Source organism: Sesamum indicum, linkage group LG1 (assembly GCF_026168435.1).
Source record: "Sesamum indicum cultivar Baizhima isolate 11 linkage group LG1, ASM2616843v1, whole genome shotgun sequence".
Taxonomy (NCBI): Eukaryota; Viridiplantae; Streptophyta; class Magnoliopsida; order Lamiales; family Pedaliaceae; genus Sesamum; species Sesamum indicum.
The window spans coordinates 22,027,399-22,044,401 of record NC_142657.1 but is presented as its reverse complement, the minus strand read 5'-3'; the positions used below and the strand labels follow the sequence as shown (position 1 = coordinate 22,044,401).

At 31.9% G+C, this 17,003-nt stretch overlaps 3 protein-coding genes across 3 annotated transcripts; 1 reads left to right on the top strand and 2 right to left on the bottom strand.

The window, feature by feature from the left end:
* Nucleotides 1–5,568: 5,568 nt before the first annotated feature.
* LOC105171115 (Plant invertase/pectin methylesterase inhibitor superfamily) lies at nucleotides 5,569–8,544 on the top strand. The gene is made up of 2 exons (XM_011092142.3): nucleotides 5,569–6,667; nucleotides 7,669–8,544. Exons 1-2 carry the CDS (start codon nucleotides 5,761–5,763, stop codon nucleotides 8,355–8,357), a joined length of 1,596 nt encoding a protein of 531 aa, XP_011090444.1. The 5' UTR covers nucleotides 5,569–5,760; the 3' UTR covers nucleotides 8,358–8,544.
* A 366-nt stretch (nucleotides 8,545–8,910) lies between these two features.
* Nucleotides 8,911–10,973, bottom strand: PDLP8 (plasmodesmata-located protein 8). Its single transcript, XM_011092131.3, has 3 exons — nucleotides 10,164–10,973; nucleotides 9,299–9,406; nucleotides 8,911–9,150 (listed from the first exon to the last, which is right to left on the bottom strand). The coding sequence occupies exons 1-3, from the start codon at nucleotides 10,882–10,884 to the stop codon at nucleotides 9,146–9,148; spliced, it is 834 nt and encodes a 277-aa protein (XP_011090433.2). The 5' UTR covers nucleotides 10,885–10,973; the 3' UTR covers nucleotides 8,911–9,145.
* A 3,200-nt stretch (nucleotides 10,974–14,173) lies between these two features.
* Nucleotides 14,174–15,194, bottom strand: LOC105171100 (auxin-responsive protein SAUR36-like). Its single transcript, XM_011092118.3, has one exon. It carries the CDS (start codon nucleotides 14,842–14,844, stop codon nucleotides 14,326–14,328), a length of 519 nt encoding a protein of 172 aa, XP_011090420.1. The 5' UTR covers nucleotides 14,845–15,194; the 3' UTR covers nucleotides 14,174–14,325.
* Between the last annotated feature and the right edge of the window lie 1,809 nt (nucleotides 15,195–17,003).

Genomic DNA, 17,003 nt, shown 5'->3' with positions numbered 1-17,003 from the left:
AACTTTTATGTAATACCTCACACTATTAGGGTCCTATTATTAAAAATTGAAAAATAGAACTAAATTATTTTATTATCTAAAAATAGAATTACATACAATATATGGGATATTGTGCTTTTAATGTGTAGGATATGAGCGTAATAAAAGATCTTTCACTCCACATATGTGCCAAGAAGAATTGTATCATATTATAGTACTAAATTTACAAAAAAAAAAAATGACCAAATGTTCAACATCCCGAACGAAATTAATCAAAATAACAATTAAATATATGAATAAAATAAATTATAAAATAAAAAATGCTACCAACCCACAATTGTAGGGCCAATATGAGCCCACCAGGTATAATTCTTGTCAAGCGCACCAAGATGATTACAAGGGTGCAGAGCGGACCATTAAGCTTGAGGCCTTTTACAGGATGATGAGACATATTGTCTAGGCCTTGATGGAGACAACCTTGTGAAAAGAAAATTTTAGGATTATATCTATTCAATTAATATAACAGAGATAGTAAATAAAAAATTATAGTATTTTTTTATTTAATTAATATAGAAATATAATTATTAATAAATTATATTAATTTATGTAAAATAAGATAAATATCCACACATCCTGTGAGATTAAAACCCATAATAGCCGTAAATTAATTAGGCATAAAAGCGTCGAAAATAAGAATTTTAAATTTCTAATAATAAATTTGTAGATTTATTTGAATACTTTTCATATTAGAAAAAAATATTAACAGATCTTGAACTTTTTTTATATGAAATAATTTTCTTAAATCCTTTGTTCAAATTCAAATTTTTCTTCAAAGAATAATGTTTTATTTTTAAAAATTATTTTTAAGCACAAAGACACTTTCGACCAACTTTTTCCGGACGTAATTATCATTGAGCTTTTCAATAATTTCTTCCAATTTATTGATATTAGAAAGATTTTGTCTAATGTAATTATTTATATTTAAATTCAAGAAAATACTTTTGCGTAAAAAAAAAATATGTATCAAAATTAAATCATCTTTCACTCACATAAATCAATTTGGAAAAACTAAATAAAAATAATTAGAAAAGAAAATCAAGTCATGAAATTGCTTAAGCTAAGAGTTAGAGATGAAAAAGACATGGGTTATTTTCCAATTGATTGCTATGTTGCGAAAGTCACATAATATTTAGAAAAACACAACTACTTCCGCAAAATTGACATTGATACTTGATTATTGCTAAACGACAGCGTATTTCCCTTGCTCAATATCATCGTCAGTCTACGACGCTCATACGATGGGCTCACAGACAAAGATTAAAATACTAAGAAGACGTTTGGCTATAATTTATTTAAAAAGATTGGCTAAGTTGATCGCTTCTGTACTATATTTTTTGAGCTAACAAAATAGATATAATATTGTTTTAAAAATAAAATGGTTCAAGTGTTTGATTAAGACACGAAATAACTGGAGCAACGAGACATTGAGCATGTCACACGCCACATCATTTGGTGTTGTGTCGTATATGTGGAAAAGATGTCATGTACCTACTTCGAGCCCCTCGTTTAGGAAGTTGGTAATATAGGCACGCATCCCATATTGGTTGCAGATTATGAGCATAAAACGTTTTTCCAAAACAAAATCATAAGATTCATGCAAAATTAGAGAAAATAATGCCTGATCGTATAACGGAACATCGATAGCGTCGCACCCTAACATCAATCATTTCCCTAAAACATAGTTTTATTTAAAATAAATACAACCCAAAAATTATAATTTTTTGTAATGAATATAGAATCTATACGAATTCTATAAATTTATAATTTTTATATTTTATACACAAATATTCAAAAATTTATATTATTTTTATTTGTAATGTCAATAATTTTAAAATTCATAAGCTCATTCTAATAAAATTTAAAAAACACTACAAATTGTTATAAGCTTCGAAATGTTATAAAATATCTTAGAGTTATTGAGATAGTCTTTGCATGAACTTCCTCGGAAAAAAAAATAAAAATAAAATAAAATTTTCTTTTAAAATCGACATGCACAACAGATAAATATTTAAAATAAAGCTGTTAGTGCCTAAGTCCTGTACCAACCCAAAGCATAGATAATAATTCAAATATAAATACGAAAGACAAACGATATTGAAAATTCGTAACTTGTAAGACATTCTAACCCCTCAATTATTCCAAGAGAATGTCGAAATGTCAAAGGAATTAAACTAATTGTTAATGAATTAAATAAAATGTACTTATCCACAATAATTTTGAACCCATCTCAGATTCGATCCACTAATTATTTTATTAGTAATGTCACACAAATTATAAATAAATCAATAACCACATTTTCTTATATTGCAATAATAATAATAATAATCAATTCCATGTTTAATTATCTAAATGTGTGTATGTAATTAATGGGAGATTTCTAATCATATATAGTGTATTTAATTTAATCTAGTTTATATGATTAAGTAATTATTTGGACCTCTACATATGCTCGTAATTGAGAGGTGGAACGTGGATGCCTCTTTGGGAATAAAAAAGAAATATTTAAATATTTATCTCAATTCCATATGAATTATTATATTTTTATTTATTATTATTAATAATAATAAAGAGCAGCCATTGTCCAAAAATACAACAGGTTCTGGTTACGTAAGAAGAGGTATAGCTGTTGGGGCTTTGACCCGTGCTCTCATCCTAAATCAACGAATATACAGAATTAGAGATTAATAAAGAAAAACAGACACATCGCATATCCAACTTGCTGCTATTATTTCTTTCATTTTTCAATTTTTTTTTCCAATTAATTATTACTAAAAAAAATTATATTATAACAAAGTAGACATGCAGCGATAATATCAGTTTACTGTTAGTCATATAGATATATATTCACAACAATAATTTTTATTTTTGGGTAAATGTAAATTTCATTAATAAAACAAGATCGTACAGTATAATGGTGGTGTTTCCCTCGACAGGCCAAGGGATACACCATAATTTGTATAACGCACATGAACTAACCGAACTAGATAAATTAACACTGATAATCCTCTGTCTAATCTCTTTCACAATTATTGTGGTTATGATATTCGTTGGTCGCTACAATAATAATTTTTATTTTACCACAATATAATTGAAATACAAGGACGAAAATTATATTTAAATTTTCAGTTTTGGTCATTAGTATAAGTAACGTGGTGATAAAATAGTTGTTATTGCTAATTGTTTATATATAACGATAATTTGAGTAATTATTAATATATCCCTAATTAATTAACTTTTTCACAATTCTTCTAACTAATAAATCTAATTATTATAGCAAAATGAAAAATAGTACCACTGGCGTTTAATGCAATTTATCCGTCTGTGCAAATGAGCAAATTACTCCCTATAAAAGTAATAATAACCATATATCCCCTTTGTGTCTTTTAAAATGAAGCAATTTACTTTCCTATCTAAAGAGGTAAATTGCTTTATTTTAAAAAATACAAAGGTATAAATTGCTGTATTTTTAAAAATATGAGAAATTAAAAATTGTAATATTTTTTATAAGAGAATAATTTACTCATTTATAATATCAAAAGGGATCAAAGTTGCTTGCATAGTTCCCTATATTTATTTACTAATTGTTGTTTTTTCATTGATGTCGTTTGATTTTGTTTTTTGAATTAATACTTTAAGACATGACCATTCCCTAACGAATTTTGGTATATTGCTGTGATTTTGATTGCCATTTGGACCAGAAGATCCTAAGCAACAACTACATTGGAATAGAACAAAGGAAAGAAAAGAAAAAGGGACTCAAATTTACTTAGTATGATATAAAAAAAAAAGTAAATATAATTACAAACGATTTCTTTTAGATATTAAAGATAATAACTATATTAGAATTAAAGTAATCAATAGTAATTCAAATTTTAAAATTATAATAATCAATATCTATAAAAAAAAAATTAAAACTATATTTAATTTCAAAATAAAATTTAAATTATATTACTAACGATTTTAAATAAAAAAAAATCTAAATCTTTTAGATATATATAAGATGATGTAGGCATGTTTGAAAATTTCAGCATGGCTAGTTGGACTTTGCTACACGTGGAAAAAGAATATAGGTAATTAATTAAAGTAATTGTGTTTTAATTAAGAGACTAAACCATCAGCAATTAGACTGCATTGCCTTAATTATAATTAACAGCTATTGTTTGGTCACAGGAGGAGTTCCAGGACATTTAACATGCCATCCAGCCCTAAAAACAACCCTAAATAGAGGTTTATTAATTTCTTTTTTTCTTTTTATAAAGTTTAGTTAATTTTAATTCATGGGTTGATTAATTCACTAAATTACGAATTGGAAATAATTTAATTAATTTATTGAACCCGTAGAGAGCTAGCCATAGTTTTTTCCATCTTCAACGGGCTCTGCCAAAGTCAAAAGACAAGTTTGAAATTTGTTAATTTAATTAGTCGTTGATATGATTAAATTTATAGTCATATATTATTTTTTTCTTTGATATAGACCTCCATTTTAATTAATCAGTTTTACCCATTTTTTTTAGAGTAGAATTATCAACTCATACTAAGAAAAATTAGACAATTCCAGATAAAGAAGAGGAAAAATTTAGTATTTAATCGTCATCAAGTAGGAAACTATATATAACATACTATAAAATGAAATATATTTGAAAAATAAAACTTGTTACCCCATGCAATATACACTAACTTAATTTTTCCCATAAAATATGATGAATATTTTCCATATGCCAATTTAAATAGTACTCGTCCATCAATTTCAAGGACATAGTATATTATAAGTTGGATTAAAGACAATTTTAATCCTGTAATTATAGTCATTTAATTTTTTAAGGTTGCGAAATGGTTCTCTATCTTTTTTAATTGCTCAATTTTAGTATATTTTTTGCCGGAAAATTTCACATGCACTTTTAAATTAGAGGTGAAATATTATTGACTAATTTGAAGCTGAGTTGGCAAATTTTTTCAATTTTTCTTTTAAAAAATTCCATGTGGCATGACTTGCCACATCACCTGCTGAGTTGTTTGATTAGTTGACCGGGCGAATAGGTTGAGTTTGCAGTGGAATCGTCGAGTCAACTGGGCGAGTTTGGGATGATGAGGCCATGGTAGAATTTCTCTGATGCTAGAAATTGATGGGATAGACATGTGCGCCACTTAGAGATGAGCACAGTGGTGGCCGTAACGCGCCGATTGAAATTTCCGAGTGCCGATATTGGTTAGATATATGTAATAAATCAATGTAACGAAAAGCAAATTCTACAAGGAAAAGCAACATCCATGTTTTTCATCGAAGCTACCTAACTAACTTAAAGGCTTTGAATTTTTAGAACATGGAATTAGAGTCCAGCCCATGGAGATTATCTTAATTCACATAAACCCATAAATTAATAGATTGTAGGAATATCTATCTCGTATCGCGCTTCGTGCCTGCCCTAATCTCTGTCATGCATTCAATTTCCTACAGTCAACACTGCAAACATATATTAAACTGGATAAACAGAATGAACAATGCATTATTAGGTTGTATTCTATCCAAAACACAAACAAGGACAACATAAACTATACAACATTAGCACATATTTTAGTTACCAACCCCATGATTCCTAGTAGTTATGCACTGAAATAAGAACAAAATATTAGCAGTAATGCGTCCCAATCACCAACACCAATTCATCTTTGATCCCTTCTTGCCCTATATAAAGCAATCAAAATAAGACAAGAACTCCACACATGTACACAAAAACACCCTCAAAACATACACCTAGTACTATGGCAACAAGAACAATCTTAACCCTTCTCTTTGCATCAATTTTGGTCTTTTCTCCGGCCGTTTCCGGCGGTTCCAGTGCTGCAATAAAGGCTTGGTGCAGCCAAACTCCAAACCCACAACCCTGTGAGTATTTCTTCACACATAACCCTAAATACAAAGTCCCGATCAAGAATAAGTCAGACTTCTTTAAGCTGTCGACTCAGCTGGCCCTCGATCGTTGCATGCACGTGCAGAGCAATCTGCACTTGCTCGGCCCAAAATGTCGTAATGAGCGTGAAAAGGCGGCGTGGGCCGACTGTGTCGAGCTATACGAGCACACAATACATAAAATCAACACCACCGTTGATCCTAACACAAAGTGTACCCCGGCCGATGCGCAAACATGGCTAAGCACAGCCTTGACCAATCTCGAGACATGCAAATCGGGGTTCGTTGATTTTGGCATCACGGATGACTACATGTTTCCCATGATGTCGAACAACGTTAGTTTGTTGCTGAGCAATACCCTAGCCCTGAACAAGGGGCCATACGCTAACGGGCCAGCGGGGAGTTACAAAGAAGGGTTTCCAAGTTGGGTGAAGCCTGGTGACAGAAAGTTGCTGCAGTCGTCGACACCGACGGCGAATGTGGTGGTGGCGCAAGACGGCTCCGGCAACTATAAGACGGTGAGTGAGGCTGTTGCGGCGGCTGGAAAACGGTCGGGGAGTGGTAGGTTTGTGATTCATGTGAAACAAGGGACCTATAGGGAGAATGTGAATATCGCGGCGAAGAATATAATGTTGTTGGGGGATGGTATCGGTAAGACTATTATCACCGGAAGCAGGAGCGTCGGAGGAGGCTCCACCACCTTCAAATCAGCCACAGTTGGTAAGTGTGAATGAATCTTTTATTATACATTTGATATGTGTGCATAATTTAAATTTTTATTATAATTATTTAATTCATATAAAATAAAATAAATATAAACTAAAAAACTAATGGGAATTCATAATTCTTAAAAATTTCATATGTTGGAAATTTATGTGATCTGGATATTAAATTAGTGATATATATACAGTCAATATAATTTTAAATTGCATGCATTATCATTCTATACACGGTAATGATATTTTTATGACGATAAAGTAATACGTCAAATTACAATTATTTTTTGAATAGGTGAAAGTATTGTTGAGCAATTTGCAAGTTGAACTTAGGAAGGCATGAACCATTCAAAAGACATAAAAATTCAAAGCATGACGCAAACATGATTTAATTAGGATTTCATGACTAACTCTATACCAATAAACTGATTTAATTTTTGCAGCTGGAATTTATGGAGGTGTATATAATTAAATTAAAGTTTGGTGATTTGACAAAAGCTTGATTAGCTCTAGATAGGTAGATGTATACCTTGGCTCCGTATCATAACTACTTGATCTCTTGAGTTTTTTTTTTTTTTTCTTTCTTTTTTTCCTTTTGTTTTAGTACAATGGGAGTGAGGGTTGAGGGATAATCGGGATTTGAACTCAGGTTTTTCTCTTCCAAGTTCAAACAGGAGAGTAATGCTAAGTCAACGAATTAGATCTCTTGAATTAATCCTTATCCTTTATATTTTTTTAAAATTTTTAATTACTTTCTTGAGTTCCTTGTGTAAAAAGGAAGCTAATCCTACTGGCTTAAATTCAATTCATGGTCAAATGTGTATATTTGCATTAATATATATAATTGTGACAAGCAAGTTTGGTTTCTCATTTTTCTTTGGGTGTGGGGAAGGGGAATGACAATTAGCAACATGCTGGGCATCATAGTCAGAATCTTACAACTTGGTCTTAATTAATCCAATCAGAGATACAACCTTAATTTGAATCATTCATGTAATGTTGCAGCTGCTGTGGGAGACGGATTCATTGCTCGTGGCATTACCTTCAGGAACACTGCCGGGGCCCAAAACCACCAGGCCGTGGCCTTTCGCTCCGGGTCGGATCTCTCTGTATTTTACCAATGCAGTTTCGAGGGCTATCAAGATACTCTCTACGTACACTCCGAGAGACAATTCTACAGGGAATGTGACATATACGGCACGGTTGATTTCATTTTTGGCAACGCAGCCGTGGTATTCCAGAACTGTAACATATACCCAAGAAACCCACCCAACAAGACCAATACCCTGACCGCTCAGGGTCGGACCGACCCGAACCAAAACACCGGGATCTCCATCCACAACTGCCGGGTCACAGCTGCTCCGGATCTCAGACCCGTTCAGGGCTCCGTGAAGACGTACTTGGGCAGGCCGTGGCAAAAGTACTCCCGCACTGTTTTCATGAAGACCTTCCTGGATAGCTTGATCAACCCGGCGGGTTGGATGCCGTGGAGCGGGAACTTCGCGCTGGATACTTTGTACTACGGGGAGTACGCGAATACGGGTCCCGGGTCATCGACAGCGAACCGGGTCAAGTGGAAGGGGTACCACGTTATTACAAGCGCGTCTGAAGCATCAAGGTTTACACCTGGGAGTTTCATTGCTGCGAATTCTTGGATTCCTGCCACCAATGTGCCCTTTACTTCTGGTCTTTAATTTCTTTTTTCTTTTTTTTTTCTGGGTTTGATTTTGATTGAGCTTACTTTGATTTAGTCAATTATCTTTAATTATCATTAAATAAAAAAATTAGCGGGGACATGCGTCTTCAGTGTAATATCCATATTGTAAAAGAATGATTGTCAAGTGTATCTTAAATTAATAGAAATTTCATTTTCTTTCACAATTGTATTATTATTCCACTGTTATTTACTCGTGTATCTTGTTGTCGATCTCCCTTTAATAAATTATTTTTTTCTTTTAATTAAACTATTAGAATCCCAGTTTCCTAGTAGGAGTTTATTCCTAATTAATTTTTGAGCTATTTCTAGAAACCTTAATCATTGAACCTTATTACCTCTAGGTATATATTATTCAACTTTTATATTAATTTATTCTTTATTTTATTTAGATAGTTGTTTCGAGTAATTTCAGAGTTTCAATGTAATTAATCAATTATATATATTCTGAATTGTTGTCGATTAATTTACTTTTACAATAATCATCTTCGTATTACATTTGAACAGTTATTTTAAAAAATTATTGAGACAACTAATTAATTAGTCTTTAACATATGCATTGAATTGTTAATAAAACAAACGATTTTCAAGAAAAGAAGTCCAAGGGAAAAACAAGCTTTCTTGTTCACAAATAACCTTTTCCACAATCAATATTCGGATCAGAAAAGATCCAAACATAGATTTTTCCACCCACAAAACTCCGGCTCGAGACAACATCAGGTCCAATCCGAGGATCTCTGCACCTGCCCAAATATATGGTTTTCTTCGTCAACCTGCATTTGCAGTACCAACACATGTTATCTCCTAGAGGATCAAAACAATAATATTGATATCAAAAGGGATTAATTATTAATAACAGAGATAACTAGACCCAAATTAATTAGTTGAACTTATGAAGCTAAATTAGAATTAGTGATTTACCGAGGGCCTTTTTGCAAAAAGCTAGAGTTACAATCAGCACCGCGATCCCTGCCACGACTCCCAGGATTATGGCCACTGTCTTCCCCACGTCGTCGTGGTTGGAGGAATCTATGTTTTAACATTGCCAACGAAAACAAATCCAAAGCAATATTATGTTGTCTGAGTAATTTAATTTTGAAATAATTAGACATAGAATTTTATTATTAAAAAAAAAAAGGGTTGAAACGCACATATTGAAGACAAGATAAACAAATGATCCGATGATTTAAAAAATTAGATTCTGGAACAAAAAGCAAATAAAGCGGAGATTTGTTGCCTTAGAATAAATTTAGTGCTTTTCGTAGGCTCTACCTAATGTACTGTCCCAACTTGTTCCACTCGAAACTCTCAAATCAACTTTGCATCTTTTTTATATGTTCGGCCACTTTTAAATTTTTAATTTTTATGTAAATATTATGTGTATAAAATCTATTTTTAAATATTTATGATAATATGTGAATTTTATATAAATTTACCACACGAGATACGATATGAATTTGTAGTAAATGATTCATCAAATTGACCTATTTAATATATACATATATTGTTCGTTATTTGGGGTTATCGCATTATATACAAAACTTTATATACGCATAGTGTATATACTAATTAGAATAGAAGATTTAACAACACACAATCGAATTAAGTGATAAAATTAAACTTTTCATCCCATGCACAAAACAAATTAAAAGTGCGGCTTTTCCAGTCCTGCACTTTATGAAATTTTGATTTACGCAATTGATGTTGAGAAGATTCATCAAATTTATTCTTTTATATATCATAATAAATATTTGAATTTCCTCTTCAGAAAAACTAAATGAATTACCTGAAGAAGAATCATAGTAGCCAGACTCCCAATACCGCACATAACATTGCCCCAAGAACACGTCCCCAGCCGCCGCCGACCCGCACAAACTTTTCACCTTCATAACAGCATCAGCAAGGCATGCCGAACAATCCGCCGCCTCCAAATCCCCCAGACACTGCGCGTAACCCTCGACAGCCCCAGCGGCGGCGACCCGAAAACCCACCGCCCCTTGCAAGTCAGCAAGAACGTCATCTCTACGCCTGAGGAACTCACCATCATTACCGCCATTCCCACTACACTTCTTGAACCTCAAACTGTCGTCCAACTTCCCCAAGAAATCCGTGTTCACGTACGTCACGAAGCACCCGTCGAGCTGCAGGCTCGCGCCGTAGGTGTACGGACACAACAACTCTATTTGGTCGATCAAACCGGCTATGCATGTGGAGCAATCCCTCGGTTTCAGGTCCCCCCGGCATTGGTACAAGCCGTAAACGGCACTGTCAGGTGGAACCGACGTCGTGTCATTCCCGACAGCGAACATGTTGTAAAGTGTTTGAGAAGACGAGCTGACGATGGACGAGAGTAGGGAGTTGAGGTTCGTTTCATAGGGCGAACTCGGTTGGTATTTATCTTGGGAGCAACTGGCGTATATGAAGATGCGGGCTTGGGCGAGATGGCCATGGATGGAAGTGATCAAGAGGATGAAGAGCAATAGGGTTAGAGAAGACGGGGCCAGCATTTGTGTTGGTGATGGAATTTTGTTTGAAGGTTTTCGTCATTTTGTTTGTTTTTTATTTTTATTTTTTATTTAATTGGATGCTTTTGTATTTATTCAACATTTATGGTGGGATATTGGTATGAAAAATTCTAATTCAAATCGGGTTTATGATACCTGAATTAATTATATAATAAATATAATATACTTGTATATAGTGTTATTAGTGTATCGTTCAAAAAGAAAAAATAATTCCACTAAATTCGATTTGAGTAAGAATTTTTGGCAATTGGTTGGGTGGGAAGAGAATAATGTGAAGGAGATGGGAGTTGCTTTTTGGTTGTTCTTTTGGTGCAGGTGGATGGATGCCTTTTCACTTTGGATTGGCCTAATTGGTTATATTCTTGAGCCCCCACTAGCATGTTTCTAATAAATATTGACCGCAATTGCTATTATCGATCCACGGGAAACATATGTGCTTCTTCCATCAATTATTGAATTCTTTATTATTATCTTTTTTTTTCCTTTAATGATGAGCATTATTTTTTATATATCTTTTTCTTATTTGTGTCCATACTATGAAATAAAATTACGGCATAATAACAGAGTTCAAACAATCGGAACTTTTAAAGTTGCTTAGAGTATCGAGTTCAATATTGTTGCCTTTCACATATACTGAGTGGACCATTTGATAGAAAATTTTTATTTCAATCAAGATTTGATCGAATTTAATCAATTACACAACAGATATGATAGATTTATCATGTTGTATGGACATTCTTTAAAATGTAAACTAATAAATGAGTTATGTGATTGGTTCAAATTTGATTAAACCTGATCTAGACTAAACTTTTTTCCTAATTTAGCAAATGATTTTGAATATATTCCCCGCATCATTTAATTATACCGATGACGACTGTACCTTGATTAGATGAATATATTCACTTTCTATCTTTTCTTACCTTTTTCTCTTTTTTGTTGTTCTAGCATTTTTTGTCTCGTTTCTTTGGAAATGTGGATGTGGTCACGATAAATATATATATAGATATGTATATATATATTACATGAACAATATAATCTTAAACAGATAATTTCATAATGATTATTAAGAATATATACTAAGCGTCGACTGTAATTTTAGTTTTATCAAGATACTATTCTAAAAAATTATTAGTAATAACACGTTTGTCTAAGTTATTATACATTATTCTTTCTAAAATTAAAAGAAAATATTATAATCATAATTAAGTAAAAATTATGCAGCGAATCAGAACATTCTTTAAATCTTTACATGAAAAGGTTAAAAGTTTAGAGGGAATTAGGCCTCAGGTTCCCCACCTTCCCTTTCGGCACCCAAACCGAACCTGCCATTCTTGCTGGGCCGAAACAATTCAACAATAACCCAATTTCAATTGTGTGCGGCATGTACACAAGAAGTTCCACTGAAATTCGATTTTAGTACAGTACTGTTCATAAAAATAAAATCATTTTTCGCTCATAATTTATGTTTCTTAACCAGTAATTATATAAAATAAAAGCATTTATGTTTTGTCCACAAATTCAAATATCCAATTAGACTTAGTACTTGTTCTCAAAAAATCAAAGTTTTATTGTTTCGCAAATTTAATTATAGTTGACGCGAGATAATTTGGAATGACGCCATGTGCCATCCCACACCTTTTGTCTAAAAAACATGCATTTCACATCAATTGTAAATAAAATATTTGATAATTTATAAGTCTCAAAATTTATTTATTTTGAAATAAAATATTTATTCGGAACAATCTCGTAGAACTCCGTACAAAACAATCAATGACTTTTTTAATAGGATCCAAATCTAATTGCATTACATGCCGTATCAAACTCTTTCTTTTTATCTACGTCAAAAATTTGTGAGGAATTTCGGGAAGTTTGGACCAATAATCAAAGTTGAAATCATGAGAAGTAAACACATAAAAGGGATCCCTAGGAAATAAGGCACGCATTTATGACCCCATACCATATGATGGTGGTGCCTAATTGAAATCCACCATCGAGTGGGTGTAATGTAATGAGAATTGACACTCACTATCTTCCTTGTAGATTTTCTTCCGTTTACACCGCATTTTAGGAGAAGGACATATGTGGTCGTCATTTGATCCGCGCCAAATTATCACAAAATACAAAATAGGTTTACAGGCCTAGAAAATAAAGATAAGAATTACACAAACCATCCATAACAATAAAAAATCAAGAGTAATTTGTGTAATAATATTTATTTATTTTTAATTGAAGGTTGGGGTGCAAATATAATTATTCCTATTAAAACTCCAATTTTATTAAATACGCAAAGCCCACCACTTTACGTTGATTTATTATGGGGTGTTAAAACTGCTTATAATACTTATATTTTTTAAAATATTTTAAGGGTTTATTTTAAAATAAAATTAAATATCATATAAATTATACAATAGTTATTCTATTTTATCAGATGTATAAGTTTATAAAATTGATGATAACATGAGAGCGTGTTGAATGAGAAATGATAGTGATCTAGAAAGTAGAACAAAGAAAAAATGGTATACCACTAATTATTAGTCAGCTCAGCTCAGGTCCTCCAAAGGTGAAGACAGTGGTAATTATTAATCATTTAAGGTAGGAATAAAGGGGTTCTGATTCTTAGCCCATCACTGCTAATTATCCATAATAAAAAGATTGAAATTATTGAACAAAGAATTTAAGTCCTTTTATGGCTAAATGTACACTCTGGAAATATTTTCATCTAAATCAATTTAAGCAGATTCCATTAATCAAACAACAATTGCAATAAAAACTTCCTTTTATAGCCAATCATAATATTTAAAGTTATCAATAATTGGATGATAATTACAATTTAATTCTTTCTAATCCTATGCATCAAAAGCTAATTTGGAAACAATGAAAATACTTGACAAGTTTTTTATATTTCTTCCTTCTCCATATTTAGGGAAACTTCTTTTTCCATATTTGAGCAGTCAATTAATATGACAGTAGGAAACGCTGTCTGAAATTTTTATTATAAATTGATATTTTATTTACCTATATATAATTAAAAATGACCGTAATGAGCTATATATAAATTTAGTTAGTTAATACGATGAATCACGATCAAATAAAAATAATGCAAAATATTTAATTTTATTATGATTAATCAATATTTGTCATGATTTTAATCTTGTTTGTAGGAATGTGGACTAATGACTGTTATGGAGTTGTGATTATTTATATTAGCAGAAAAAACAAAATTATAGCAAAAAATTATATTTGTTTTAGTAGATTGAAACTACGGAAATAATTATGATCTAAAAAATCTCCATATCTACACAACCATACACTGTGAATCAAAGCTACAATAATTCCAAATAAATACTAGAATATATCATCAAAAGAGAAGTTGCTAAATAATCTTTAATCACCACAACCACGTTTTTATCGTCATCATCATGTTCAAGACACAGTCAAACTCCTGCGGTTTCTCTTCCACGACAGCAATTTCCGGTTACACTGAACTGCCTTGATCCGGGTCTGGACACGCTCAAACTCCGAGATCCGACATGGTATGGTAATCCCTCCGGAATGATTGAACCCGTACTCCTTTTCGGACTCTTTCAGCAAATCCCCGAACAAAGGGTGATTGAAATACACAACGGGCACCAAAATCCTCTGAAAATCGCCATCTTTTTGACCCACGTAAACCGCCATGTGCCCTTTCGGGACAGGCGCGGGCTTCTCCAAAACAGGCTCCTGCCCCGCACGAATGTACCCTCGACCCGGATCAAGATTCCTACACAGAAGTGACTTTGCTTTGGTCCGGAGGCGGTGAGTCCAGAGAATGAGCCCGGAGAAGGGTTTCACACGGGCGCCTTGAGGTGGGTCTAGGCGGTGGAAAGCAGAAGGACGCCGGAAAACCCGCCGAAAAAGTGTGGTGACTCGGTGTTTGAGCAAGAAACCTCGTATCCTGCCCATGAATTCTTTTTCCCCCAAAAAATGCGACAAACCCTAGACAGGAAGGTGTACAAAGACGGCGGGTGCGGAGAAAATCTAAGAGAAAGGCCAAGGGTCGGTTATGGACATGGCTAGACGGAAAAGAGTGAGACAGACTTCAGAGAGAGACGTGGGTATGTTTGACATGATTGATTCCTCTGCTTTTTCCGGTAGAATGTTTCATCCGAGAGCAGTCTTTGTTGCGGCGGAAGTGGTGGTGGGAAAAAAGAAATACAGGGGGAGTTGTTTTGGAAGGAGAAAGAGAGAAGGAAATAGCACAAGAGTCCGCAAAGATTTCAAGATGCGCACCAGGAAATTATATAAGAGCAAGAGCCTTGAAAATGTCAACTAAATACAAGACCAGGCAGATGATTTCAGGATTCTTTTCTTTCTTTTTTTATTTACTAAAAAAATTCTAATTTACTATAATTATAAAATATTATTAATTTATTTTATGTTTGAATAGTTTCCACTATTCCAATAAAACCCTCATAAATGTGGGGTTTCTTTTTTTGTATGGAATTGGAAGTGAAGTAGGCAAGGAAATTTCCCGTAGTTAAAGGAAAATGATGTGTAAGGTTGTGATTGGAAGAATGGATTTAAGTGTTTTTGTTGATATTTTCTTCTTTCTTATAGGTTTTCTTTTATATATATATATATTCAAAATTGGGGGCCACGGTCAACCTGAATTTTTGGGGTAGGGCAGAAACATTCAACAGTGCACACCGTAGCCACTGGGAACGCGCCACGTCAGTTAACTTTCACGGTTAATTCGTAATTAAAGTGCGTGTTGTCCAATTTTTGTATGGATTTTTTTTAAAATTTTATTTTATATCACATGAAAGATAATTGATACTTTAATTTTTATATGAATTTTTTAAAATATTTCTATTATCATAGGGATCCCTAAACTTTTTCCTTTTAAATGCTTGTGAAGTCAACTAGATATCCTGTAAATTTAGAAAAGCATATCGTGTTATTATTATTTAATTAACAGCTAAAACAAAATTACAAGTACAGTGATTTATACTGAAATTTAATTTATAATGCTAACAAAATGAAATATGGTCCATGGCAATAGCTATCACAAACAAAATTACGTGGTCGAATTTTATTGTGTGAATATTCAATAATTGATGGTCAGCTGAAATTTTCGTACTCTACGTATGAACATGACCTATTTATAGTGACTCTTGTGTACCAAAAAATACGTAATATTTATTTATTTTATTAATCTCTATTTTTTTCTTTCTTCAGCTTCCCATTTTATTTAAAAAAATAAAAATCTACATTTCGATTTTTTTTTTATATATTTTTGTGGAAGCATCTAGTACTCTCAAAGCATTAACTACACACAAGACTCTACCTAATTATTAATCCTAAAAACCAATTCAATTACTTTGTACATTTATGTATATGACAATGATAGGTCTCTATGCTGGAAAAAAAAATATTATGTATACTTAAATTTCCTGTTTTTTAAGTTTCGTGTAATTATGAGTAAATTTTATGTTATTCAAAAAATTTTATTTAATACTCTTGATATTTATTTATATTTAATAAATACATTATTGTGTTAATTAAAATTCAGTGAATTGACTAATAATATAAAAAAAATTGCTTAAAAATCTATAAAAACTATCAACAATGTCAACTCTGCATAATTCTTATCACTGGTTAAATTTTTTAAAATTATGTTTTGGAAAAATTAAAAAATATATATTATAATTAATATCTAACACTACTAATAACATTAATTTTGATTTAATTTGTCATTATATATTCCGTCACTTGCTTATTATAATAAATAGGAAAATATAAATATTATTGATATATATAAATGATTCTACTATATCCAACGTTTTTTTTTTTTCTGTTGTTATGATTATGATTACACCTTTATTATTTAAAAAACTACAAATTCTTTATTGAAATAAATAGTTGTCTAACAAATACTCCCTATAATGGACCGTCATGATGGAGTATTTATTAAACGACTATTAATTTTAGAGAATATTTATAAATTTTTTTAACAACAGTAGTGTGTTTTAATTATGATAAATTTTAAATGAGTCGGTTGTACTTTAATTTTTTTTTTTTTTTCAAATTGACATTACTTGAATATGAGTGAAATTTTATGA